The sequence below is a fragment of the Anastrepha ludens genome, chromosome 2 (assembly GCF_028408465.1).
Source record: "Anastrepha ludens isolate Willacy chromosome 2, idAnaLude1.1, whole genome shotgun sequence".
NCBI classification, from domain to species: Eukaryota; Metazoa; Arthropoda; class Insecta; order Diptera; family Tephritidae; genus Anastrepha; species Anastrepha ludens.
The window spans coordinates 110,100,042-110,127,707 of NC_071498.1; the positions used below are offsets into that span (position 1 = coordinate 110,100,042).

At 35.9% G+C, this 27,666-nt stretch overlaps 2 protein-coding genes across 2 annotated transcripts; one reads left to right on the forward strand and one right to left on the reverse strand.

Moving 5' to 3' along the window:
* Nucleotides 1-229: 229 nt before the first annotated feature.
* LOC128855081 (alkaline phosphatase 4) lies at nt 230-22,544 on the forward strand. The gene is made up of 4 exons (XM_054089691.1): nt 230-811; nt 20,685-20,920; nt 21,004-21,684; nt 21,763-22,544. Exons 1-4 carry the CDS (start codon nt 610-612, stop codon nt 22,420-22,422), a joined length of 1,779 nt encoding a protein of 592 aa, XP_053945666.1. The 5' UTR covers nt 230-609; the 3' UTR covers nt 22,423-22,544.
* Nucleotides 22,545-26,916: 4,372 nt separating this feature from the next.
* On the reverse strand, nt 26,917-27,585 carry LOC128871771 (uncharacterized). The gene has a single exon (XM_054113828.1). The coding sequence runs from the start codon at nt 27,583-27,585 to the stop codon at nt 26,917-26,919; it is 669 nt and encodes a 222-aa protein (XP_053969803.1).
* Between the last annotated feature and the right edge of the window lie 81 nt (nt 27,586-27,666).

A 27,666-nucleotide genomic window follows, 5' to 3' on the forward strand; every position in this document is an offset into this window, starting at 1 on the left:
AGCTCTTGCTGTAGTTCGGCGGGAGTCGGCTGTAAACACAGTATTGGGGTATTGACATGTGGGTGGGCGCACATGTGGGGGGACTTTATCTTTGCGCAGTGCTGCAATAACTCTGCTAGAGTTACTGTTTTTATTGCTGCTGTTGCTGTTGAACTTGCGGCTATTTGAGTGTATGTGTATGTGTGAGCATTGTGACGGTTCATCGCAAGTCGAGGTTTTGGGATCAAAACAATATAACGGCGACGGTGCTTCGAACTGATCGCAGTAGTCGCTTTGATTCCAGCGGACACATTCACTTATACGTCGATAACACCTTCAGCCAGCCGATCAGCACGTTGGTCTGAGCTTTTTTTTTAATAAGTTTGTTTCGTTTAACTCGTATTTAGAAGCTTTCGTCGAATTTAACTCGCATACAAAAACTGCTGAAATCAAAATTATTTTTTGTATAGAAAAAAGTGAAGTAAATGCACCTGCGAAGCGTTGTGAATCGGGGTTTTGCGTCAGCGTGTCAAATTTCGTATCCGTTCTAGGCTGTGATATTATTAGTACCTTTTTATTATAAAAGAGATAGTCAATTAAATTAGATTTAATTCAATTCCTTAAACGAAAATGTATAATAGCATTAAACTACTATGTGCGTGTGCTGTATTGTGTCAATATGCCATGGCGGCCTCGGTGGTGCCACTGACAGTCATTCAAACTTTGAATGCAACTGATCTTGGAGTGGATTTTGTGCCGTTGGATGCATCCACAACTGAAAAAGTCGGCAGAGATTCCGGGAATGCAGATGTTCCTAAAAAGCGAGTTGAAGGTGAGTGAGTAGCAGGGAATAGGTTGCATAAGAATAATACTGATTTCCCCTCAATCCAACTAAATGTAGGTTACTTCTAAGCACAACAATGGATTAAAAAAAAGAATAGAAATATTTCGTACTAATAGCAATTGGTGGTAGATGTGTCAGTTGCGTTTATTGCAGTTGGATGTTGTTTTTGTAATCTCAGCATATTTCCTACTTTTATGCGACAAAATACCTTGGAGAGCGTCTAGAACTTCATATCTTCAATTAATTTTTTTAATTATGATTAGATTTGCCAAGCGAATGTGTGTAAATACATATGTGTGTATGTATGTATGCGCATATGCAAATCTGTATGTTATTACACTGACTTACGCCACATTCAACTGGTTTATCTTAGTTATGTTTTACACCGCAATAAATGAAATGTTTATTATTTTTGCATGGTTTTAGTAGTAAGGAAGTAAATATTCGCTAATTGGCGGCTAGCGTTGTGGAATTGTCAGGTCTATCGATTTATGCATTCAATCAAACAAATTGAAATTCAATATTATATCAAACTCACTTGAAGCAGATATCGCAGGATTTTGTAGAACCAATTACAATTATGAGAGAGTCAATAGTTTATGCTGCAGCTTCTTCTTCTTATTATTGATTGGCGCAATAACTGTCTTCTTCCGAGTTCAACATGGACGCCAGTCACATCTTCTTTTCGCGCTAAAACGGTGCAAATAGTTAACATTTAGTGAAACTAAGTATTTCGCTTTTTGGTGGAGGTGCCTTTTTCTTCCTCTTCCATTATTAATGGGCAACACATTGAACACCTTCATGCTCTAGCATTCATAGGGCACGAGCTAACCAGCTGAGTTGCTGGACTTCATACGATCTCTATTACTATGCCATATTATGAAGTAAAGCTCATATTCACAGCTCTTCTTAGCTAAATCTGCATTATTGGTTGTCACTAAAGCGCAAAAGTTCATAAATCGTTCGCAGCATCTTAAGTTCCAACATTTCAGCGGCTGTCACTTTGTTGAAATTTGTGAGCCCACGATATTATGGGTATGATAAGGCACTTAAAAAAGTGTTGATTTTACTCATGATGTGATTACTTTATTCATATTTAGTCCAAGCGCTATATGTACTTGTTGAAGAGGTATTCATATTATTTCAAAGTGGCACAAAATTAATCACCTTATTGGAAGATTTATAATTTTAGCAAATGGTGTCGTACGCCTAACATATTTGGCTCTTGTTATCTAGTCAGCTGTAGTATACAAATAAAAAAGCAATGGGCCATGTAAAAGTCGAAATAAAGATTTTCATCACTTAACAACTTTTTTTTATTGACGTGATAACGTCTTATAATTCGATGTAGCCGGCTGCACGCGCCAAAAAATGCGTCGTTATCTTGCTCATGCGTCGTTACCTTGCTTGAGTGCGCGGAACGAATAATAAAGAGGCACAATCGGCCCCCGCGTTCGGTAACGTTCGACATCTGGCTCTCTCCTACTTGAGTGAGCACATATATGTATGTATACCTATGCGCATATGTATATAAATTCACATATTTGTATTTGCATATGCCTGTGTGCATGGTAATGAACCATTTCTCTGTTGCGAATAGGACGATGATAGGAAAAGTAGGAAATGAAAGGGAGTGTTTCGAGTGTAATGCGTCTTGAAAAAGTCAAATCGATGATGGTGCCTCTTAGTGTTGTTGACTTATTAACGTCTAATGCACAATTGAAATTGAGCATATCTTTCATGAATTTGATAAATGTTTCGTAATTTTTCACGTTTGTGTAAATGTAACTTGATCAATTCCATTTCGATTCCATTTACCTCCTTCTCTATATCCATACAAAATATCTATCAAACAAATAAAATTAAAATTTTGTTTTGAAAAATGCAACCATTCCGTCAGTATTTTCTTATGACGTTATCACGTTAAACTATCGTCAGTAAACCGACTTTACAGACAACCTCTTTTTTAGTAAAAGAGTTATTCAAAAACAAGATTTGATGATTAATTTTGCGCCACCTTCTATACTATAATATGTCTAATAACAGTCAACAGCGACACGAGTGCTCTGTCTGTCAGAGGATACCTCTCCTATACAACTCCAGACACTTCGTTTCTTCTTCTCCTTATTTAGAAATGCAGAAAGAACAGCGCGGTACCAACATATAAAATAAATTCTTACGAGTATCACATTTTTCAAATAAAATCGCCGGTTTTACCGCATTTGCCAGCCGCGGGCAGCCGCTGTTAGAGCACACTTGTTCTAACATGTTGGAAATTCTTTAAGTAGTTGTTGGCAGCCAATAATTAACATTTTGGTGCTTCTGTAAAAATATTTACAGTGAACAGCCTCTAGCTGTATTCGCGTGCTCTCATAATGACTGATCTGTAAATAATTTACATGCATATGCAAACTGCAACAACACTGACCAGCCACTTTTATTTCTTTTAAATGACGTTTATTTTCGATCACTCACTTCAAAAAAAAAAAACCGAACAATAGTTTTAGATACTTGTCTAGTTTAGATACTTGTTTAACTTAATGTTAGCTCAGCCTGGTATGCGCTTTACAATATTATCATACAATAGTATTTGGTATCTAGTAGAGAATTTAGTAATGAGTTTGAATGGTTTTTTATTCTTCAATATGGATATATGTATATATAGTAAGCTAATAATTAATATTATAATTCGAATTATTGCATACCGCTTGTGTGTGTTGTCGTAGTTGAATAGCCTAAGTACCCGTTGGTTGGTACCCGATGGTTTGTTAGTTTCTTTTTAAAAATGTTAAATATAAAAACTAAGTTTTTTTCAATGATTTTTGTTGCAGTAGAAAGTGAAAACCAAGGCGAATCTATGCAAGGTGATATAGGTGCAGCAACTGATTTTTGTTTTTTCTTTTCATTTCAATGAGAATGTAAGCAAATAAACAAAGCAATAACATTGAAGCAGATCACTTTTACGTTCAAAATATCAAAACAAAGTACATGTAAGCCTGTGTGTAAGCCTTCCGATTAATTGTTAATTATATAATAACTCCATTTGACGAGACCATTTTTCCCTATTGAGACAAAAAATGCCCTGTTGTGCAAATCCTAACCCTCATAACCTCCTTTGGAGCTCAAAGAAGAAAGAAATTTTGAATGCCATTTAACGAACGCTGGGTTTAGTGTTTCAAATATTTTTGAAAAGTTAACGCACGCTTCACAGAATCTTTTGCTCTTCCAGACCCATCCGCTCCAGTAAAACGAGTCTTAAACTAAAAGTATCTGCGCGACCGAAAAAACCCGATTACAAATCAATACATTAAAGTCTAATTAAAATTCTACGACTATTTGAAATAAAAATGAGATTTGTTGAAGAAAATTTCAGCGCAGCACAAATTCATTCAACATAGTCGCGATCTTTAACAGCACCTCGCATACAAATTCTAACTATATCAAATCGCTGCTGCAGCGTAAAGGGCTTACTGCCTTCCAAAACTGCCGGTTACACGATTGGCGATTGGCTGGCAAATCTTATAGCTGACAAATTTTAATAAATCACTGAAGACCACAACGCCGTAAAATTTGGTGGGGAGTTCTAGCTTTAATGCGCAAATTACTGATTTTTTGATGGTATGTGCAATTGTGCGACATGCGACGTGAAGCCAAATACTCGTATCGTGACACTTCATACCTTCAATTTCAACACACAAAAAAACGAAAAAAGTGGCGCAATCATATGCCACTCTCTGCTGGCTTCTCAATACTTAAGAGCATATTTTTCTATCTTAAGACACAGCAATTTTTAATTGTTAACACAGCCGCCGAGTTGAAAATACGCTTTTTAGCAACTTTTCTTTCCAAAAGTTTGGACCACGCAGAGCTCAGTAGGCAATAAATTGTCAATATTTCGAAAAAAAGCGCAAAGTGATTAATTTCATTTGTTTAGCGTGAAATAGCTGTCAGTAAAACTAAAAGTACCTATTTGACATTCACATAATTGTTGATTTTAGCTGGCACGTGCTTTTCCAGCTTTTTTTTCTTGATAGCATTGCTCGACATGTTTCTACACTGACAAAAAATTTAAACCACAATACTCAATTTCTGCAAGAGTCTTTGGTATAGCCACGATATCGCCCTCTACTACTTTCTATTATTTCCCCAGGATAAAGTCGCAGCACAAGTGAGCTTTAATGGCGGGGAACAGAAAGTTAAGTAAGCTAACCATGGTGCTAAGTGGGTTAACTTAAGAGGATTATGAAGGGTGCTTCCAAACGCGTAATTGTTGTGTAGAGTTGAAAGAAGACTATGTGAAATATTGCGCTTAAATTAATTTACTTGTGTTTTATTGAGAAGTTGGCATAACTTAACTGCCACAGCACGTATGTTTATTTAATTTTAATGGAATCTACTTCACGACAAAGTAGAGAAACAGTGATTGAAAAAGCCTAGTTATACTTAAGCAAGTTAAGTAAAATATTACATTTCGGGTATTGAGGGACTGAGGTAAGGAGGTAATAAAAGGTAATAAAAAAATGTTTGAGTTTTAAAAAGTTTAAAATACATTATAATAAATACATTATAATTGAAAAAGCCTAGTTATACTTAAGCAAGTTAAGTAAAATATTACATTTCGGGTATTGAGGGACTGAGGTAAGGAGGTAATAAAAGGTAATAAAAAATGTTTGAGTTTTAAAAAGTTTAAAATACATTATAATAAATTTGGTTTATTAAGAGAACTGAATCAGATACAGATATATTACAAAAATTTATATATATTTGAGGTTTCAAAAACTTATTCTTCAAATCTTATTAAAAAAAATGTTCTTTTAACAGATGAAGATATACAATATTTAAAAAAATTTTGTGAGGTTTCAAAAACTTAATATACAAAAAATTTGGTTTATTATTGGATGAAGTTATATAAAGGAAAATAAATTTTGAGGTTTCAAAAATTTTAAATATACACGATTTTGATTATTAAGGGGGGCGGCTTATGATCTTAAAATAAATTATATATTAATATTTATGCTTAAATGAATATATATAAATTTGTTTGAAATAATAAAAGAAAACAAAATAGCGCCGCTACAGCTGCTGAAACGTGTCCCTTTTAATCTGCGCCATGGAATGTAAGTTATTCCGCGTTGCACTTATATATGAAAAAGAAAAAAATTACACGTGTTTTATAAACAAATTGATGAAAACAATATTTTGAGTGATAATTTATATACAATTTGTGGTATATTTTAATGCCAATATGTTGAGGGATATCTCAGTAAAATTTTAAGTTGATAACTCGATTACTTTTTGAGTTATATTCGACAGCGCGGAAAAAAACGTATTTCGAGAAAAATGCGATTAAAGTTTTCGTTCTTATTCGTTTTTCGTTGGACGCTAGTCATTTTACTGACTTTATAAGTACTTTTTAGACTTTCTATTAAGCTTAAAACATAAGAAAGATATTCTTTAGATGGTAAATGAATTATTCAAGCAAACAAAAAAAAATGCAAAATTTGAAAGTGCTGGAGGAGCTGTCCCCTTAAGGGGGGACGCCACTGTGAAAATTCAAAAAAATCGATTTTTTTGCATAAATTGTTAGTATAACTACTCAAGAAAATGTGGTACAAATTTTAAAGCGAAATTCGCTTTATTCCCGATTCTATTGGCACTTAAGTGAGCGCCCGTCGGTTCGGCCCCGTAGCGCTTACGATACGATGCTTTATTTCAAACGCGTTTTTCTCGAAACGACTTTTTTGATACGGTGGCAACGATTTCTCGAAGACTAATAAACCGATTTTAATTTTTTAAATAACTATTTTTTTGGGCCTGTTGAAAATCAAAAAAAATGATGACACACATCGAAATTCAAATAACCACCATTTTATCAAAAAAAAAAAACAAAAAAAAAAGCAGCTACGTGCAACGATAGACACTATTGTGTAGATCAATAAAATTTTTGGGTTTTTGATTTCAGATGATTATTCATTGCTGTATCGCTGCCACCAGATGACGTCATTTTTTTTTAACTCGTTACGTTTACTTACATAAATTTGTCAATTTTCAATATTTTTTAATAAAAATTTACATCAACATAGTTTAATAATAATCATTCTTACTTGCAAAAAAAAGTTCTCAAAAATCGACTATTTTTTTGACCCCCCACAGTGGCGTTCCCCCTTAAGAGAAGTGACTCAGATTTAGATATAAAAAATAAAAATAAAAATAAAAAAATGTTTGAGGTTTCAGAAACTTCCAATATGAAAAATTTAGTCTCTTAAGAGAATTGAACCAAATGAAAAAGTAGAAGATGTTTAATATAATATTGACATCAAACAAAAGCAAATAGAGAAAGCTTGTGAAAGCACTAATTCAAAAATATTTTTGAATAGGACTGATAGCTTTCGCCAAAATAAAAGTTAAGTAAGCATTTTTAGTAAAAGTAAGTTATGCATATGAAATTTAACAATTTTTAATTTTAACACAATTTTTGAAGACTTTGTCACTTAGTTTCTAAAAACATTTTTTATTTAATTGTTTATTTAATAAAATATTTCCCAATTCACATTAAGAAAAACAAAACCGGCAAAAAATTTTTGTTTACATTTTTAAAAGCTAAACATTACGAGAGATAGAAAAATGTGCGCTGAGCATAACTTCCGTATTTACCTTGTCTGCCTTAGTTGTTATGCGTGACATGCGAGCAAAAGTGAGCAAAAAAATTATCATTAGGAAATTGTTATCACCGCAAATATTTGCTTAACCAGTTGATACCACTTGCGCATAGGTATAGGTCAATGCATCTGGCGCAGTGTTAAACGCCAAGATTAGCGAGATTGCAAAAAAGTTATCAAATTTATATGAAGCAAAGAAATTGTTACGGTAAATATGAATTGAGGTTAATTTAGGAAATATGCATTGAACATCTGTTCTCGAATGAGAAGTATCTGCATAGGTAGGTACATATAGTATATACTCGTATGGACTTATAAAAAGATTTGTGGGAGCCCATTCAATTTTGGCAATATTGTGCCAGTTTAAAGGGCTCAAAATGCGCATTAATTTTTGATATTTTTATTTTTATAGTTTTGACGGTGTAATGCATTTTCTTCCATACAAAGAATGTTCGAATTTGTTTATATGGAACGGTTGTACATACATGCATACACAAATTTACATACATATTTACAAATATTAATACACACGCAAATACTCGAACAATGTATGAATTCAATTAAAACAAAATCGATTTTTCATTATCTTTTCCCTACTTTCGCGAGTAATTAAGTTTAATATACGATCGCGTTAAGCCAGTTTCAGAATTTTATTTTGAAGCAAAAATTGTTTTTTTCTAACGGCATGCGCATGCTTTCATTAACTAAGTAAATTGACACTGCTTATGAGATTCTCAGCGAATAATTAGCATTTTCCAACAGTGCATGTATGTACATACATACATGGTTTTGTTAGTTAAATTTGTGCGGCGCGTAAGACAAATAATTTAAGCAAAAACACGTTCTCTACTTAAACGATTCCTTATTTTTAATTCTTTCTTTAAATATTCGTACTCGCGTACTAATATATAAAACACACAAGGTCGGACCTTTGGGGGTTAGTTGGTTGATAGCTTACGGTAAAGTCCCCCCCCCCCCCCCCCTCAAGTGACTACTTAGATGTCGATTAGCGCGTGGGGCGTTCATTTTGTTGTGCTTCTCATAAATAGCAAACCAACTCTATTGTAGACTAATATGAAATCTGACAAATATTTAATTTTTTTTTTTACCACATACCTCTCGAGCGTCCTTTGTACATACTTAGTATGCTAGTTTTGAGCATTCCTACAATAAATGATGATAGTCCAAGTGAGAGCTGCAAATGTTTTATTATAGGCAAGCCATATTTTTGCAGCATGATTTTCTAGCGGTCAGCGTCACGTAAGTGTGGCTACATAGCATTAATAATCGTAATTTGCTATTTTATACCTTTCATGTCCAGCCACAAACTTTTCGCTTGCTCAAGTAAGGATTTTGGATTTGCTGATTAGGAGATGTTATTGCTTATCGTACCGCCTGGTTATGAAAATATATTGTCACTAAGTTTCTATCTGTAGCCTTATTTCTTAAGTTCGTGCAGACCCCACAAATACCTACCGCATCCGCTTAGACGATGGTGCTCGAGTCGTTTCCCCAAGTCCTTGACAATAAACACTTACTCCAAGAAGATATGCACGCCAGCGCATGTTGACTGATTTATTGCTTCCCATGTTCACAATTTTTTTCACAATCATAGAAACAACTTTGTGAAGTCCCATTGGGGAAGTACTTTTTGCGAGATAGGCGCAGTAACAAGTATTGTTTTTAGAAGAAGCACATATTTTTTTAAAAGAAAATATTGTTCATCAGCCAAACATGAATTGTCGTAAATCATTCGTGACTTTAAATTTTTTATGAATAGAGCTTAAAAAAAATTGTTAACCAATCTCCGTCCCCCTTTGAAGGTTTTAAATTAGTTAAAGTTTGCATATTTATATATGTAATTAAATGTATGTGATATATAAAAATTCGCGACAACGTTCTATCACTTCGTCACGTTCAACTATGTCTAAACTGGATGTATGTAGGTGTTCATGAATATTTCGTAAAATTGCCTATCTCAAAATCGCCAAGGTAAATAAATAAATAAAATAAATACGTAGTAAAAAAATAAAAGCTTTTTGGGTCGAGCAATGTTGTGTCTCTTGATGTTGTTCCGTAAATGGAGGCCAATACGGTTTAAAGCCATCTCCGAACCGTATTTCGGACTCCACTTGATATCGGAACTAAACGTTCTTTGCATGGGTTCAAGTTAGCCAGATTAACTTGATCTAAGCCATCCTGAACAGTAGATAGTTTCAAGAAACATTTTCCATTACACTCGGAAGTAAAAGCTTTATGATGTTTAATGCCGGCAGTAACTGAGAGGATTTCAGCTACAAAAAAAATTCTTTACGAATATTAGCTGCTAATTTGGTAAAGTACTGCGGCCTGGACCTGTCAGGCTGGTATGTATTAGACTGTCTTTAGATATTTTAAACCTATTACCAAAAAGTATTTATTTCTTTATATTAAAGATAAGCCCTCTGCTGATTTATTCCTGAATCCTATTTCATTTTGACACTCACAGCTATTGAATCTCGTACTCAAACAAAAAAAAAAAAAAAAATTTACCGAAATTCTGTATCTTATCTCTGCTCTAGGAAATGGGTCCCCAACTTTTCGAAACTATTGGAAACTTACTGCCAAATTAAGTGCTGTGTGAAGTAGCGCTATTCTTACTTGGCGGTTATAGTGATAGAAAACCCGCAACTAATTGTCGAGAAAGAAATGATAGTTTGGTACCGATATCGGAGTATTGGCATCATTGTATAGCCGGCAAACTGTCGATGTATAGAATTTTTTACTCTTTTGCGTAGATAAAATCTAGTACACATCACTTGTACTGGCGCGAAATACTTGGCTTGGGAACTAAAATTCGGGCAAGCAAAATACATAAAATTTAAAGGCAATACAATTTAAAGAACAATTAATTTTAGTTCTATGTTTTGTGAGTGTAGGTGGCTGCGGGCCACCTTCTGGAGAAGTTCATGATTGATCCCTTTGTATCCCAGCAACATCATGGAATTTGTCGGATTGGTTTTCACAATAGAATAAGTTGTTACGTTTGGCTTTCGAGTGAATCTGAATTGATATTTTTTTATAAAAATGCCGCTGGAAATGCCTTTTCGCTTAGGAAGCGATAATTACCAACATTTTGTGAACTAAAATGGCGCTATGAGCTTTTAAGGTCTTCGATTTCAGCGCGAGGCATTCCCATAACACACAAATCTTCGACTATAGTAATTGTTATTTCGCGATCGAGCTTCTTGTGCATTTGTGGCGTATTTCAGGCTGAAATTCTAGCCTTTAATGACATAGCTGTCTGGTTAGACAAAAATGTGACTAGAAAAATCAATACTTATTTTGATAACCAAGTGGCGATTAAATATCTTGATGGGGCTGTCATAAAAATTAAAAAAATAAAATAAAAACAAATAAATACAAAAAATTAAATTAAATTAAAAAAAAAATTGAAAACCAAAATTAAAAAATAAATAAGATTTTTTTTTTATTAAAAAAAAATGTAAAAGAAATATTAAATTTTTTTTTAAATAACAGGAATTCAAAGGCACTATAATAATATAATATTATAATATATAATTGCTCGTAAATGCTGGGCATCTCTTAATATTATCTCATAATTAATACAAATGTCAGATATGAATCTCGGTAGGGTAATTATATTTGCGCCATTTTGTATAATATAAGCGCTTTATAACTCTACTAATTGCAAAGAATTGTGTACTAAAATAAGTTTTTATAAGAAAAAGCCAATATTCTTGACAGCCGGCGCTTTATATCTTTAAGTGAAATGATTTTGATTAGTTATAGCTATTTTTTATAAAAACCATATAAATCCTAGTTTCAAACCTTTGCAAATTTAAAAAAGAAGTTCTATAAATTTTCGCATTTTTAAATCGAATTTTTAGAAAAATTTAGGGAATGCAATTTATGGCCCAATGAATTTACGTTGATTTTTGGTAATTTTTTGGCCGACTGTATTGTGAATTTTTGCACATGTTACGAATGCTCGAAATTTTTCCTTCATGGAATAAAACAGCCAAAACTGTCGAAACAAAAAATAGTCAAAAATCAGCGCGATGTCCGACCCATTTAAAACTTGCACTTTGCTGTACTAAAATTCAATGGCATATAAAATTGTATACAATGCTTTCTAAAGACTGTCAGTAAAAGTTGTGAATTGTGTATGAAAATATATTTTTTTCTTAATTTTCACAAAGTTTGATTTTAATTTTCACAAAGTTTGAATGCTGAAATTATCTGATTTTGGTATGAGAAAAACTATGTTTTCATAAAAAAAATTTTTAACAGTTAACAGATAAATTATCAAAACTTGGCAACAAGCTCCTGTACTGCAGTTATTTAACGCATTCTACAAATAATCGGCAGGCTTACTCTTTCTAGGCTTCTCTTTCCTTAGGCAAAAGTCTTTGAAAAATATTGGATGGTTTTAATATCATTTTTTTATGAAAAAGCTATCAGTTGGTCCGCCCTGGACATGTTTTGGTTTTTGTTCTAATTCCACGGTTACACCCAATTTATTTCTTTTTTGGTGTATTTTTTGAGTGTTTTATTTTTTATTTTTTTTTTACAGAAGAGTGTATTTGTATTTGAAAGTTAGTATCTTCAACTTGTCCGAAATTAGGTCAATATTTCTATAACATTTGTGCCGCTAAATAAATAAATAATTCTATAACATTCAAATACGCAAACAAATTCTCCAGAATTTCGGTTTCCAAATTTTGCTAGTAATGCAATACAATTATTCATAATTATATTTCTGATAAATAAATAAATTTTGCTATACTTATCTTAAAAATGAACTTTTGTAAAAAAAAAAATAAAATTATATAAAACTAAACGGATTTTCGCAAAAAACAAAATCATTTGCCATTGGGGGCAAGACTAAGTGCATATAATGCCTTTCAGGCGGTAGAAAGTTTGCCTTTTGTACTCTGAGTAAGTAATGCTGTACAAAAATCGATTTTGAACTTAAGCGCTTCTCTTAACTACCCAATGATATGTCTTTCTAGCTTCGAATTGTGCTTCTTATTCTGCGGTTGAGTAATTGCTTGTGATCGAGGTGACAGTATTTACACTCTTAATAGTTAAATGAGCCTTGGCCGTATGTATGTGTGTGCATTGTAGTAACTGAGTGCAATGATTCGGTACATAAACATTCACACAAAAAAAAGAGAGAAAATAGGGAAAATACAACAAAATATTTTAACTAAACTTAAATAAATGCAACCATATTATTGTAAATGTTCAACTTATTAGCAATTATTTTTGTTTATTTACTAAGGTCGTTAAAGTATGCATATTTATGCCATACTTATATAAGACGTGTGCATTAATATAATAGACTATAAATTTTGCCGACAAGGTGATTCCCGCAAATTGAATTCTATTGAAAACTTATTTCAATTTAATACGGCTGATATTCTTAGAATTAATTTCATTAATATGTAAAGTACATCCCTACATATATATGTAAATACAATTAAAGTGTCTGTCTGTGATTTGGAAATAAATGCTTTTTACGCTTAAATGATTATTCGCGTGAAACCGAAACCTCAACAGGCGTTTTTAACTGGTTTTTTATCTAGTTCATCAGGCTAATCTCTGAAACGGCTGCACTTTCACTAACAGATAGTAGATATTCAGAGTCTATTATGAGGGTTGCCTTTTATATTTGTGAAAAAGAAATCATTAGGTGTCAAATCAGGATAGTAGAGCGAATGATCCATTAATTTTATTGTTTGAATGTTCAACACCTCTCTTGTGTGAACCGATACGAGAGAGCTCTGGAAAATAAATGATTGTGTACCACTCGAAATCAACGGATTTAAGTTTTTATAGTTTCGACATGGCCAGATTTTCCAAGCAGTCCCGAAAAAAACTGGCGACCATTTGCTCTGAGGTGTTTCTTCCGCAAACAACTTTTGTTGGATTAAGCCCAGCTTGGAACACACACACTGATCAGTTACTGCTTGTTTCTGGCTTCCAAGATACATCAGCTGTTACGATGCCATAGACGTGCTTTGAACCACCACGGCTGAATTTCTTCTTCTTGGCGGCCAAATGTTTTTGAAATATTGAATGTGCGCTGGTCCCACTAATGCCCAAACATGCTTCTATCTCGCGGTATGTAACATGATGATCTTGCGTTATCAATTGGCGCACAGCAGTGATTGTTTCTAGCACATCAATGGTTTTTGGGTCGGCCTTCGTGAAATTCATTCTGAATTGATCGACAACCACATTGGAACTCGTTGCACTAGCGCTTTACAGTGGCTAAGTGTCGTGCTTCAATGCCAAAAGTCGAAGTATGTGGATCAATGCACTCCTGTCACGATATTCCACGTCGAAAATCGTAATGAATCATTGCATGAAAATGTAAACGCGTTAATTGGGCGAGATGAACTTTCCACTCATTGAAAAAACAAATAAGGCTCGTAAGCGAAAGCTCTCGAAGGAAGTTTACACTAAAAAGTATCAAACTTTCGATAAACATGTCGAATATTATAAACGTACCGTAAGGTCTTTCTTGAAGTTAAGGTAGCCTGATCTGTTTTTGAGCAGTGAGGGTTCCTGTAGGAGGATCTTACTGTGACCGTACGACCTTGTGTAAATCTAATGGTAGCAGATGAGTTAGTACATTGAGCGCTTCAGTAGGACTGGAGCTAAGCGTTCCTATAGTTAAGATAAACGCTGTTCTTTGTATTTTGTTCAGCTTAGTTTTCTTGTATTTCTTTTCTGTTGCAGGCCACCAAACTAGTGCCGCATATGTTAGTATTAGCCTTACAATGGCTGTGTAGGACCAATTGGTTAGTTTTGGTGGGAGATCCCTTCTTTTACCTAACATTCTCTTACACGTGTAAAGTGTTACATTCGCTTTCTTTACTCTGTACTCTACGTTGGACTTCCAGTTGAGTTTGGGGTCCAGGATAACACCTAGGTATTCTTTCCTGTTGGGTTAGTGTGAGTCTAACGCTGTTTAGTTTGGTACCTTGGTTTTCTTGGTGAATAACATCAGTTCAGTTTTTCTCGGGTTTACACTTAAACCACAGTCCGTGGCCCAATAGCTGAGTAATACCAGAGCTCCTTCCATAATCTCACTGATTGTGGTTAGAAACATTCCAGTAGTGTTGGTTGGTTAGAGTGGTGATTCATCCAGAATCCAACTAGCGCTTCCGCACCATTTTTTTGCCACATCCTCGTTACCAAATTGCTTAACAGTTATTTGCAGCAGGACTATATCCAGTCCGTGCGGTTTAGGAACCTTATCAGGTTGTTGACATCCAAGCCAGACAGTTGCTCGAGACTCTCGAACAGCGGTTTGCCCTTCCATAGGGCAGGGCATTCACAGAGGAAATGGAAGATTGTTTCTTTTTTCTCCGGTTGTTTACAACTATGACAGTATGTGTTGTGAGGGATGCCCATTTTGGCGGCTTGTTCTCCGATAGACCAGAAGCCAGTTATGACTGTCGTAAGTCTACAGGTGTCCCGTCGTTTCATGTTTATTAATGTCAACGATTGCTTGAGGTTGTAGGTGGGCCATAACGTTCTGCTGATTTTGCATTTCGTCTGGTCTCTCCATCTACAATCTGCAATTCGAAGGGATTTTACGGAAATTGCATTCTTGACCGCACCTAGTGGAGTGAATACTGGTACTGCAAGAGCGCTATTCATGGCAGATCCCCCTCTTGCCAGTTCATCAGCTTTTTCGTTACCTTCTATGTTCCGGTGTCCCGGGACCCAAATTAAGGTTACTCTATGGTTTTCACTCAAGTTGGTGAGGCTATTCCTACTTTGCTCCACCACTTTAGAGGTTGCTATAGTCGCGTCCAGCGCCTGGATTGCGGCTTGGCTATCCGAAAGAATAGCGATATTGCCCTTAAAAGAGAAATCTGCGATTAGTAACTTACAGGCTTCCCCAATTGCTAGTACTTCCGCTTGGAAGACACTGCTGGTATTAGGGAGACGCACAGATTTTTCAATTCCAAGTCTATGAGAATCTATACCAGCTCCAGCACCACAATCCATTTTACTGCCATCTGTATAGACTGTGGTATCGAAGTTGTTTAGAGAGAATCCCTTATTCCATTCTTTTTTAGATGGAAAGAGTGTGGCAAAATTCCTATTGAACGTTACCATCGGGACGATGTAGTCAGTCCTCACCGAGGTTAACTGAGTTTGTCGGAATAATAGACTAGCGTGACCATAAGTTTTTCTTTTCCAGCGACCCGCTTCATTTAACCTAAATGCACTCATGGTTGCCGTCTTCTTTATATAATATGTAGGTCTATTGGAATAACGTGTGTCAGTGCATTGAGAGCCTCTCTAGGAAATGATCTGATTGCACCGACCGTTATTGCACAGGCTGATCCTTGTATTCTGCCGAGTAATTTGGTATTGTATTCTCTCCCTAGAGCTTTCCACCAAACTACCGAACCATACGATAAAATGGGTCGTATAACCGCCTTATACAGCCATAATGTATGCTTAGGTCGAAGACCCCATCTTCTTCCAAGCATACGTTTGCAGGCATATAAAGCAATTTCTGCTTTCCTTACACGTTCTTCGACGTTTAACTTCCAGCTAAGTTTGGAGTCCAAAATTACCCCTAAGTACTTTGCACTGGTTGATAAAGACAGAGTTTGTCCGTTCCAATAGTGTAGTAGTATAAATTATATTTTTATAAGCAAACACCTTTACTTTATTTTTATAAGCAAAAAACTTCACTACACACGGCTATATGGACATTAAGCCTAATTTTATATGGAGAACGAAAATTTTGTTACCAGATACTAAAATTTGTTTGAATGTCTTACTTTACGAGCAAATACAATTTAATGGTTTAACCCTAGATCACTTAACTTAAATCAGTGTTAATATGTCACTAATCGTTCCCCTCACAGACTAAAAATAAAAGCACAAGCATATTTTTATATTTCCCTTTTTTATTTCAAACAAATCAGTGTAAATTAAGAGAAGTATTATATTATTTCTATATATGTATGTATGTACAGCTATGGACAGAGAATTAGCGCACTTCTCCACGTAAAATTATGAATATTTTTACGGGATGACCTGGTTATGGACACACTGAAGAAAAGGAAAACAAAACACTAAATAAATAACAATTCAATATACACAATTATGAAGAGTTCGAAAAATCAGAATTCATCACATTTTGAACTGGATACTGAAATAGCGCACTTTTATCGATTTGCAAGAAAACAGAAATTAGTTTTATTTGATTAGTATTTTGTATTGCGGCACAAAATACTTCGAGGTCAAAGTGCAAACCTCATAAAGAATCTAATCTAATCTAGTATTTTGTAGAGTATTCATTATTTTTTAAATCTGCTTTACACCCGCGAGGTAGACTTTCTATTAACTTTTAGCATCTAAGCATCCAAAAAATAGAGCTCCACGCATCCTGTACTCCTTGTCATAGTTCATAGGCATTTGTAAATTGTTTTTACCCAACCTTAATATCGCACCACAGATTTTCAATGAGGTTAATTAAGGTCGGCGCTTTGTGCTTGCCAATCCGAAACTGCAATTTTTTCTTTGGAAAGCCAAATTTTCAACTTTTTTGCTGTATGCTTGGGGTCGTTGTCAAGCATGAATAACCGATTTAGTTCATGGACTCGAAGGAATATGGCTCCAACGTATTTGTAAGAATATGAAGTTAAGCAAACTTTTCCATATTGCCATTTATTCTTCTTATTAGTCCAACATCAACTCCAAGAAAATGATCCCCAAACGGGTCATTATTGTGCACCGGGGGTTGAACTCTTGGTTTTTTCACGATGAATAAAAGTCTTCTCATCTGGATCAATCACATTCATTTTAGTTTCGTCCGAAAAAACCATTCTTTTCCAGAAATTCACGTATTTGCTTCTATACGCATTTGCGAAAGGCAAACATTTTTTTTGACAGTAGCAATTTTTTTTCTGCTGACACTCCCATACAATACATTCATATTCACTAAGACGTCTTTTCACAAGCCTGCCGATATTAAAGAATGTAATTATATTTATATACATATGTATATATAATAGGCGCGTACAGGAGCTTTTTCATGGCTGAAATACACTCTGAGTTTTACCATTGCCAGCCGAGGGGCGACCGCTATTTGAAACAACTTTTTCTTCATTTTGGTGATTCACCGATATTTCGAATCTACGCTCTCTGAATTCCGAATTATAGTCACGCACCAACCCATTCGGCTACGGCGGCCGCCGTATATATTTATAATCCTAATAAACAAGAATTTACTGAAACATTTTGTTTTAATTATACTAACCAATAATTGAAATCTAACTGCGCTATTTCGTTGTCCAATGTGATAATACGCATTTCGACTAAAACACGCCAAAAAGAAACATTAACCGTCCAATATTAGAGGGAACTCTTTCACAGTGGCGTAAAATATGTACGAATATCAGTTAATCATCTAAGAAATAAAAATTCGTATAGAGGCCACTGTAAGTGCGCTATTTCTCTATCTATAGCTGTATTTTCCATATAAGATGGTCTACCTCGTCAACATCTATTATAAGAATTTTATTCAAAGGCAGTTATGGCTAGGTCTTCGCTTTCTCTGCGCAGGGCAGGGTCCACACAGCCTTCTTCCATTATAATAGATTTGAAAAGTGAGTTGCAGAGGCTGCAATATCATTCTTGTGCGGATCTTGAAGAGCCTTTCCTTTATAACGCACAGCGTTACATTTTGGATTCTTTCTCCATTAAAGGATTTACAAAACGATTATTTTACGAATTTTCTAGCCAATGCCAAGCTTATTATGTTTGGAGGAATTTTTGTATGGATATGTGCTAGAAACGACATGAGTCATAAACAAGGTTGGGCATAGTTCACTAAATAATTAGCGCAATAAGAGGATTTAGTAATTTGAAGATTTAGTGATAATGAAACCCTTATTTTAACTACCACTAAAAAATTATGACTCATAGGGACTTTTCAGCATCTTTATGTTATTTTTTAAGAAGTTCATAAGGTTTCAGAGTCTGTTCCTATTGTACCCGTCCAGTCGTTTTTTTTCTGGCGTTGCTTGGTTTCATTGAGCTCTTCTTTTTCCTTTTGATGTTGTATGATCTGATTGATTGGTATTACTGTTGCAGCTACTGTTGTCAAGCTATCTGCTTCACCGTTTCTCTGTTGTGCCTCTATGACCTAGTTCAGAACACCTCGATAGTATTATTTGTATAAGCTTCTCTACGCATACAAGCGTCGGTGAGGTTTTGTATTTATCGCAAATGAGGAATCGGTTTTGCGTGTGTGCTGGTGTCACTTACATAAGGTGATGATGTACTCCTGGTGGTATTTCAGCTGTAGATTAAACTCTACAAACAAAAATTTCACTAGTTTGCATACAAATATTAAGGTGAGGCACTGTTTTTCACATACATACATACATATATACCTATGTACGATTTTCTGCGGCATTTTGAGCCATTTGCAGAGCTCTAGCTATCGGATGAATTATAATTTTTGCGAATGACGTCGTACATCACTCATATTAGTAAAAATCAAAATAAATACAGATTTCCAACACTCGAAAACAATTTTTTTCATTTAGTAAAAGAAGTTATTCAAAAACAAAATTGGATGATTAATTTTGCGCCATCACCGCATTAGACTGCTGTAGTTGAATAGACTTGTACGTGACTCCCAGTCGTAGAACCTCACTGTAGGCATGTCAAACCTCTAAATACATTTCTGTTATGAAAAAGTTGAAAAAAGGAAGCAACATAAAGCAAAAACTGTGATGTCATGCAGGTGAATTCAAATAAATAAAATTTTCCAAAAATATTTCCTGATTACCAAGGATAGAGTGTTCAAACGGAAGGTATGTAGGTAGGTACATATGTAGGTCTGGTGGCTGCCAATATGACACACTTAGAACTGTCGTAGGTCCTTTGTGATACCACTGGCACTTCTTCCTTAAACTATGGGATCGCTTTTAAACCATACTGCGGCTTTTATAAACGAGCTTAACTTTATTAGTTTAAGATGCACTATATCCGCTACATCTGTAAGAAATGCACTATCAAGCGTGTAAAGTCTTCATCTAGCTAATCCTTCACATTCACAAAGGAGGTGTCTTATACTATGTACAGGGTTGCCCATATTCGATGGACCCGACGGATTTCGATGACTCTTTGGGCCCATTCCAGTCGACGAGGCTTGTCCGCAGGCAACAATCTTTGCGTCAATTGAATTTTATACGGGAATAAATGCAAATCAATGCGGATAATTCGTTGTAAAGTGGTCCGAGCAATGCGCAACTGCTGAGAGCGGCTATTTTGGGATGTCCTTGGCGATGTCTCAACACTGGTCCGCAGTCGAAAACCTTTCGTACAAATGTTTAATGGTGTTTATAGAAGGCGCACTTTTCACATTATTTAATTTTTTATACGCACGTTGAGTTTTCACAATTGACTTCTTTTGTTGAATGTAAATTTCAACAATTTGGCAACGCTCGCGTGGCGTGTACTGTTCCATAGTAAAAATCTGATTAGACCGACGCTTCCAACGCGGTACGTCACTAAGCAATTTGACGTCTCTGTCAAAAGATACACGGTTGTCAGATGGGTCCGTCGAATATTGGTAACCCTGTAGTTTCGTCAAAGTTTTCAAAAGGAAACGTACGCATACAAATTTTATGCCTCTTCAATTGAGTTGCGTAATTCCCATAGAAAATGTTGACAAATTAGATTTTTTAAATGTGCATAACTAAAATTAAAAAAAAAAAGTTTTAAATATACATATGCACATTCTTGCAATTTTTTACAATAATCTAAAATAAAAATAAAAACATTTAGGAGTAGTTTTTACGTCACGCTACTGTGTCTTCACGCTTACGGGGAAGGATGATAGGAAAATGTTGAGAAAGCGATAACTTGCGCAATGAAATTCAACTTCAAGTTACTTTTCCGACACTTCCGCGAAACCTCACTGACTAGGGTTTAGTCTAAATGCTTACTATAAGTATTTGCTACAAAAATGTGTATACTCGACCTCATTCTGTGATTAAACAACTCCTAAGCCTAATTTATTTGGTATAACGATATTGATATGGTATATAAGATTATGTTTTTATAATAATAAAATTACTCACATTCATTGTTACAGCAATATTTAAAATTTTCCCACATCTTATTCAATCACAAAATTATTATAGATGCCGCATTTTGGTATGAGGTCGCCACGAATCAGCTTAAAAAGACCATAAAAATGGCCCAGAAGTCACAGGAGAAGATACGCAAAGCGAAGAATATAATCATCTTTATCGGTGATGGTATGGGTTTGACAACCATAACTGCTGGACGTATTTTCAAGGGTCAATATCTGAAACATGGTTTTGGCGAAGAAGAAATGTTGGCATTTGACGAATTTCCTTATACTGGCTTGTCAAAGGTGGGTTCAAGCTAAGATGAAAAGTTTTTTGTTCTTATTACTTTTAAATAATTTTTTTAATAATTACAAATAATTTTTCATAGACATACAATGTGGATAAGCAAGTGCCTGATTCTGCTGCCACGGCGACTGCCATGTTTTGTGGTAGCAAAACGGATTATGGCGCAATTGGCGTGGATATCACCCGTTCTAAGGTGAATGGTACCCAAGGGCGATTGAAGTCTATGATGGACTGGGCACAAGCAGAGGGAAAGCGTACTGGTATCGTAACCACAACTCGTATAACGCATGCCACACCGTCTTCCACTTATGCACGCATCTATCATCGTGACTGGGAGTGCGACACCGAGGTGCCGGCCGTATCAGTTGGAAAACATGTGGATATCGCCCGCCAATTGGTGGAGAATTCGCCTGGTAATAAGTTCAATGTAATCTTGGGTGGCGGATTGTCGCCGATGGGTGCTTATCGCGACAATGAGCCCAAGACAGTGCGATTCGACGGTGGCACTGAGGAGATTTGTAAGCGAGGAGATGGCCGCAATTTGGTGCAGGATTGGCTAAAACTTGATACGGACGGTTCGCGTGTATTTGTGCAATCAGAAGAAGAGTTACAGAAAGTCAAATTTGAGGAGACGGATCACTTAATGGGTCTTTTCCGCAACAATCACATCACTTATGCGATTGCGCGTCAAGAGGGCGAGCCTTCCCTAAAGCAAATGACCGAGGCGGCTATTCGCGTGCTCGAGCGTGGTAGCAAATCGAAGGTATGCAAAAATCTTATTGTTATTATTATTTATTTTAAATAGTCGTATATTCAACACTAAATTCAAAACAAATTTCAGGGTTTTGTACTGATGGTGGAAGGCGGCCGCATCGATCAGGCACATCATCAGAACTACGCTCGAGCAGCTATGCGAGAGGTACTCGAATTTGATATGGCTATTCAAGCTGCATTAGATCTGACGAACGATGATGAGACTCTAATTATTGTAACTGCCGATCATTCGCACGCAGTTACGCTCAATGGTTACCCGACACGTGGTGCTGATATTCTCGGCTTTGCCAACAAGAGCAGTGATAACATAGTGTACGAGACTATTTCGTACGCTAATGGACCGGGATTTTATGATCACTTAGCAAATCAAAGCGCAGGAGTTGTTGGTGCTGAAGTTTGGCTACCTCTTGAGAAATTCACAGCTCAGCAACGTATGTCACCTACATATCGCCACAGAGCCACCTTACCGTTGGAGGATGAAACTCATGGAGGTGAAGATGTTATAGTGTTTGCAAACGGACCGGGTGCCAATTTGGTTCGTGGCGTTTTCGAGCAAAACTATATCGCATATGTTATGAGTTACGCTGGTTGCATGGGCCCAGCTAAGATGATTGACGATAGTTGTAAAGCGGACTTCAAAGAGAGCTCAAGTGGGTCAAGTCAATTGACTCACCACAGTTTAATATTACTAGTGGCAATATTATTGTTAAATTCATTCTCCTCTTAAAGCGAAAAGTATTGTTGTATTGTATTTTGTTAAGTGACAAGTTGAATATTCGATCTAAGATTGTTAATGTTTTTGAATAATCGTTATATTCTAAATAAATTTTATGTTAAGCAAATCCGAAAGTGATCACAAAAAATGTAAGGCAGGAAAGCTGACAAAGTATTTGTAAGGTAAGTAAGGTTAGGTTAGGTTATAACGGTTCTCCACAATGGAACACACTCAGAGTCATAGGCCATTGTGATGCCGCGTAGGGAAATTGTACTGATCCTAAACTTAAACTGTTCAAAAACTTTAGAAAATCCCTTATTTGTGCAGTGATCTTCAGCGGAAATCAAGTGTTTGCATGCCTAACCTGTGGTGTGTCTGCCTCCGAGACAGTACCCCTTTTTAATGTAAATCAGTGTGCTAAAACTATGCTTATTTTTGCTTAGCAGAGATGCTGTGCCTTTCGCGTTGGCAGCCGGCCACAATTGTTTTATTATTATTATTATTATTATTATTATTTAGTGACTGGTATGAATACCAGTACTAAAATTATGTTTGAGCATTAGCTGCAGAGGCCATCAGCTCTGTGTCGTCTGTGGGTGTCTGGATTATTTGTTATATTGTCATTTCGATAGTTTTAATGAATTTGCTTATTTTTTCGATGTTTGAATGACTGGGAATGGCGAGGATGTCGCTTATTTGTTCTGAGTTTAGTATTTCTTTTCTTGCGTTGGTGTGATTTGGACATTTGTTGAGGATGTGGTCCAATGTTTGGTTTGTGTTGCAGGTTGTACAGATAGGGTGGTTTTCTTTTTTTAAGATATGTTCATGGGTCTGTGTTGTGTGGCCTAGGCGAAGGCGGGAGAAAATTCGGGATTTAAATCCGTGTATATTTGTTGGGTAGAGTGGAGGGTTTCCATTCTTATTAATATTGGAATAGTGTTCGTGCTTGTAGTTTTTTAATGATTGCCGCTGTTTGTATATTATGCATGTATTTATATGTCGTTTTATATCGAGTCTTTCTGTTTTTGGGCTGGTTATACTTGGGGCATTGCAAGCGAATTTCGCTGCATTATCGGCATATGTGTTTCCCTCGATACCTGTGTGTCCTGGAACCCACAGTAGTTTTAGTAATTTACTGTTTTTTATTAGCAAATCCCTTATTTGATTAACAGTTTCCCATTTGTTGCAAGTGGGATTACTAGCCGCTTGAATGAGTGACAAGCTGTCGGAGCATATTATGGGTTTCGTCTTTTTCTGGATAGATAACACCATAGCTTCGTGTATTGCCGCTGCTTCTGCCGAGAATATAGAAGAGTAAGGGAACATGGTTTTTAAACTTAAAAATATGCCATCTTCGGATGTTACGCTGAATGCAACATTGTCTTCCGTTCTAGATCCGTCAGTAAAGACTATTGACCAGCCGTTATTTTTGTGGGTATTGACTTTTCCGAGAAAAAGCTGCTTAAATATTGGATTGGTGGTGTTGTCTTTTTTATGTGTATGAAGTGTGGTATCACATGTGTGAGTGCTTAATTTCCAAGGAGGATTATAATAGGAGAGTGTTTGCGGTTTTGTTTCTAAGTTATATCCGCGGGAGACATTAATGATTTTGAGTAGCGCAGGCGTAACATTGTAACTTATTTTGGATAGTAGCAGTTTTTTTACGTCATCTTTTATAATTGATGTATTTAAGAAAAGGGTTTTTGGAATAAGTTTACAGTTGATTTGTTGGATTCGTTCTTCTACTGTAGGCAAGCCAGATTCAATATGGAGGATTCTTATTGGGGTGGTGCGGAAGGCAAATAGGCTGCTTCTGATAGCTTTGTTGTATATGGGTTTTATGATATTAAGTGTAGTTTTGGATGCGGAGCCATATAAGAAAAGACCGTAGTCAATTTTGCTTATGATTATTGCTTTAGTGATGTGTATAAGTGTGTTTATGTGAACATACCCTTTGTGTGATAGGTAAGATAGTAAATTGATTCTGGGCTGCAGGTCTTTCTTTAGTTTTAGGAGATGTTTCTTCCAAGAGTAGTTTTTTGTGAATATGAGTCCTAATATACGGAGTTCTTGGACGTTTTCGATTGGTTGTTGGTTTAGTTTTATTGAGTGGGTGTGATAATCGCATTTGGTTCTTTTGCATATGTGTAGCCTTTTCGTTTTTTCGAGCGAAATTTTTGCCCCTGAAGTTATGGTCCATTCCTCAATTTCTTTCAAAACATCTTCAAGGATTTGATTGGATTCGGAAACATCCTTCGCTTTGCATAGTAAGAAAACGTCGTCGGCGTAAGCACAGTGGTCTACAAGTTTATGTTTTAGAATTATGTTGCTGATTTCGTAAAATGCGATCGAAAAAAGTAAGACCGAGAGTGGTGACCCTTGGGGGATACCGTTCGTTAATGGATGTAGATTGGAATGAATGCCATTTACCTTGACTCGGATTTTTCGGTTTATAAGAAAAGATTTGACGAATTTAAAAATGTTTGGTCCAACCTGCCATTGTCGAAGTTTCTCTAAAATAACATATGCTCCTATCCTATCGAAAGCTTTTTCAAAGTCTATTGACAATATAGAGATGTGGTTGTGCGTTGATAAGCACTTTGCCACATGGTAGTCGATGTGCAACAGGGCATCCGTACATCCTCGTCCTGGTCGGAATCCGACCTGGTTGGATGAAATAAGCCTTTTTGTTTCGGTAAACCATAGCAAACGTGACGCCACTATCTTCTCTACTAGTTTCGAGAGGCACGAAATTAACGAGATGGGGCGGTAGGATTCAAGAAGGTTTGGCTCTTTTTGAGGTTTTGGAATGGGGATGATAGTTGCACTTTTCCAGTTTTGGGGAATGGTACCGGATTGAAAGATGTTGTTGTATAACGCTAGAAGTCTCCCTTTTGCAGATATGCTCAGGTGTTTAATCATTGAGTATGATATTCGATCAAAACCTGGCGTTTTGCCTTTTGTTAGCTTTAAAGTGAAAAGCATTTCCTCCATTGAGATGCTATTTTCCATTTTCTTGGCTGTTGTGTTAGTTACTTTATTTGGTGTTATGGGCGAGTTCTTAGCTAGTTCTTGAGGCGCTGATTTTGTGTTGATGGATTTCGCAAAGTCTTCAAAGCTAGCTTTTTTAAGGCGCTTCATTTCTCTTCGGAAGATCGCGTTTCGCTTTTTATATTCCAGAAGGTTTTGTTGTGTGGGGAATTTCCGGAAACGATGCCATGCCGTCATTTTTTGGCTGCGGAGATCCGCTAGAGAATTGTTCCACCAAGGGACGTGTTTTTTGTTTTTGTTGGATGATTGTGGGATGGAGACATTGGCTGCTACGCGAATAGCCTTTGCTACGTTGTTTGCTTCTTTGTTTATGTTCTCGCAATGTGGTCTTTTCGATAGTTCCTTTTCGACGGTTTTGCTAAATTTTGTTCAATCAGCGAAATTGAGTAAGAATCTTTTTTCTGTGTGGTATTTATCTTTTTTCTGTGTTGAGCTCAATTTTGTGATAATAGGAAAGTGATCACTGTGGTGGAGATCATCTAAAATGTTCCAGGTTATCATCGGAAGTAAACTTGGAGAACAGCATGTGATATCCACATGTGTAAGTGTGCCATGGGTTGAAAGGTGTGTGGGTCGGCCGTCATTTAGTATGGAAAGGTTTGAATGGTTGATAACGTGTTCGACTATTTTACCTCGATTGTTGCAGGATGGTGAACCCCACAATGTATTCCAGCTGTTAACGTCTCCTAATACAATGAGGGGAGTTTGTATTGTAGCGAGTAGATCTATGACTTCTTTGGAAGGAATTTATTGGAGTGGTGGAAAATAGCACGAAATGATCGTAAATTTTTGGTTTATGCTGATTTCTATAGCTATTATTTGTGAGTCAGAGTTTATCGGAACGACTTTGTGCGGAATATTCGCTTTAATGAGCACCCCTATTCCTTGTTTGGCTGTCGTATTCGCCTGTGAATTTTTAAAGTAACTTAAGTAACCATTTGGAGGAAATGGGTCAAAGTTGTATTTGTAATGGGTTTCTTGCAAGGCAATGATCGCTGGGTTTTGTTCTTTTATCAATAGTTTTAGTTCACAAATGTTATTTAAGAAACCTTTTATGTTCCATTGCATTATATTAAAATCCATGATCATAAAAAGTGATAAATGTATTGTTGATTTATTATATGTTGTTAGATATGATTTATTTTGGTAGTTTTTATAGTTTAGGTTCTTCGTCGGAATCGGATATGGGCATGAAATAATCGTTTTTTTTTAGTAATTCTTGAGTAATTTTGCTGCATGGTGAGATAGTAGAAAGGGTTTCCAGAATATTATTGGTTTGTTGGGATATGTGGTGTGGTGAGTTTTGCGTTTGGTTGGCGTTAGCGTTTTGAGTGAGTGAGTTTGATGTTGTTTTGTTAGTAGGATTATTTAAAATATTGGTTTCGAGTGAATTCTTTGTTTTTTGTAGTTTTGATATATTAGTTTTTGTTGGTGGGGATGTAGCAGGGCGTTTTCCTATTGTTGTACTTGTTGTCGTTGGTGATGATGGTGTCTTGTTAGTGGATGGCCTAGTAGTTGGCAGTTTTTGCAGCGCATAGGTGTTGGATAGTAAGGGGCGACCTTAACTTTATACCAAGCTATGTCTATGACTTTGGGTAGGTGGTAGAGGTCAAAAGATAAGACAATTTTGCCAGTAGGAACAACTTTGCCCTCAGTCATGCGGGTAAATTTATATATACTAGTTACACCTTGGATTTTTAGTTCCTGCAAGATCTCTTCCTCGTTTACTTCATTTAGGCAAGGTGCATAGATTACTCCCTTTATTGTGTTTAGATTGTCTTGATATTTTGTTGTCACTGGACAGAGATTAGCAATCGTTTTTAACTTTAGAAATTTCTCAGCTACTTTTGAGTTGCGTGTTAGTATAAGTAGTGAGCCGCCTTTAAGTTGTTTAATGTTTTCAATTTGGGTTGATATTGCGTCTAAAGCTTTTTTAATTACGAAAGGACTGAGTTTTTGTAGTTCATTATTAGGTGATTTAATAGTTATGTATTCGGGTTGATTGAGTGATGTTTGTTTGTATGTAAGCGGCGGGAAAGAGTAGTCGGAAGTATAGTCGTCAAATTGGCTTAGTATAGAAAATCTATTTGTTGATTTGTCTGGCGGTTCTGGTTGTAATGGCATTTTGCTGCTGTTGTGTTGTTATAACTGTTTGCTTTGTTGTTTTATATTGTATACGGAATAACAAAAGTGTACAAAAGCGAG

Excerpts from the sequence above, each read along its gene's own strand:
- LOC128855081 (XM_054089691.1), top strand. The coding sequence starts at position 610 with ATGTATAATAGCATTAAACTACTATGTGCGTGTGCTGTATTGTGTCAA. Across the intron at positions 20,921-21,003 it reads CTTATACTGGCTTGTCAAAG|ACATACAATGTGGATAAGCA; the intron begins GTGGGTTCAAGC and ends AATTTTTCATAG. Across the intron at positions 21,685-21,762 it reads AGCGTGGTAGCAAATCGAAG|GGTTTTGTACTGATGGTGGA; the intron begins GTATGCAAAAAT and ends AACAAATTTCAG.
- LOC128871771 (XM_054113828.1), bottom strand. The coding sequence starts at position 27,585 with ATGCCATTACAACCAGAACCGCCAGACAAATCAACAAATAGATTTTCT.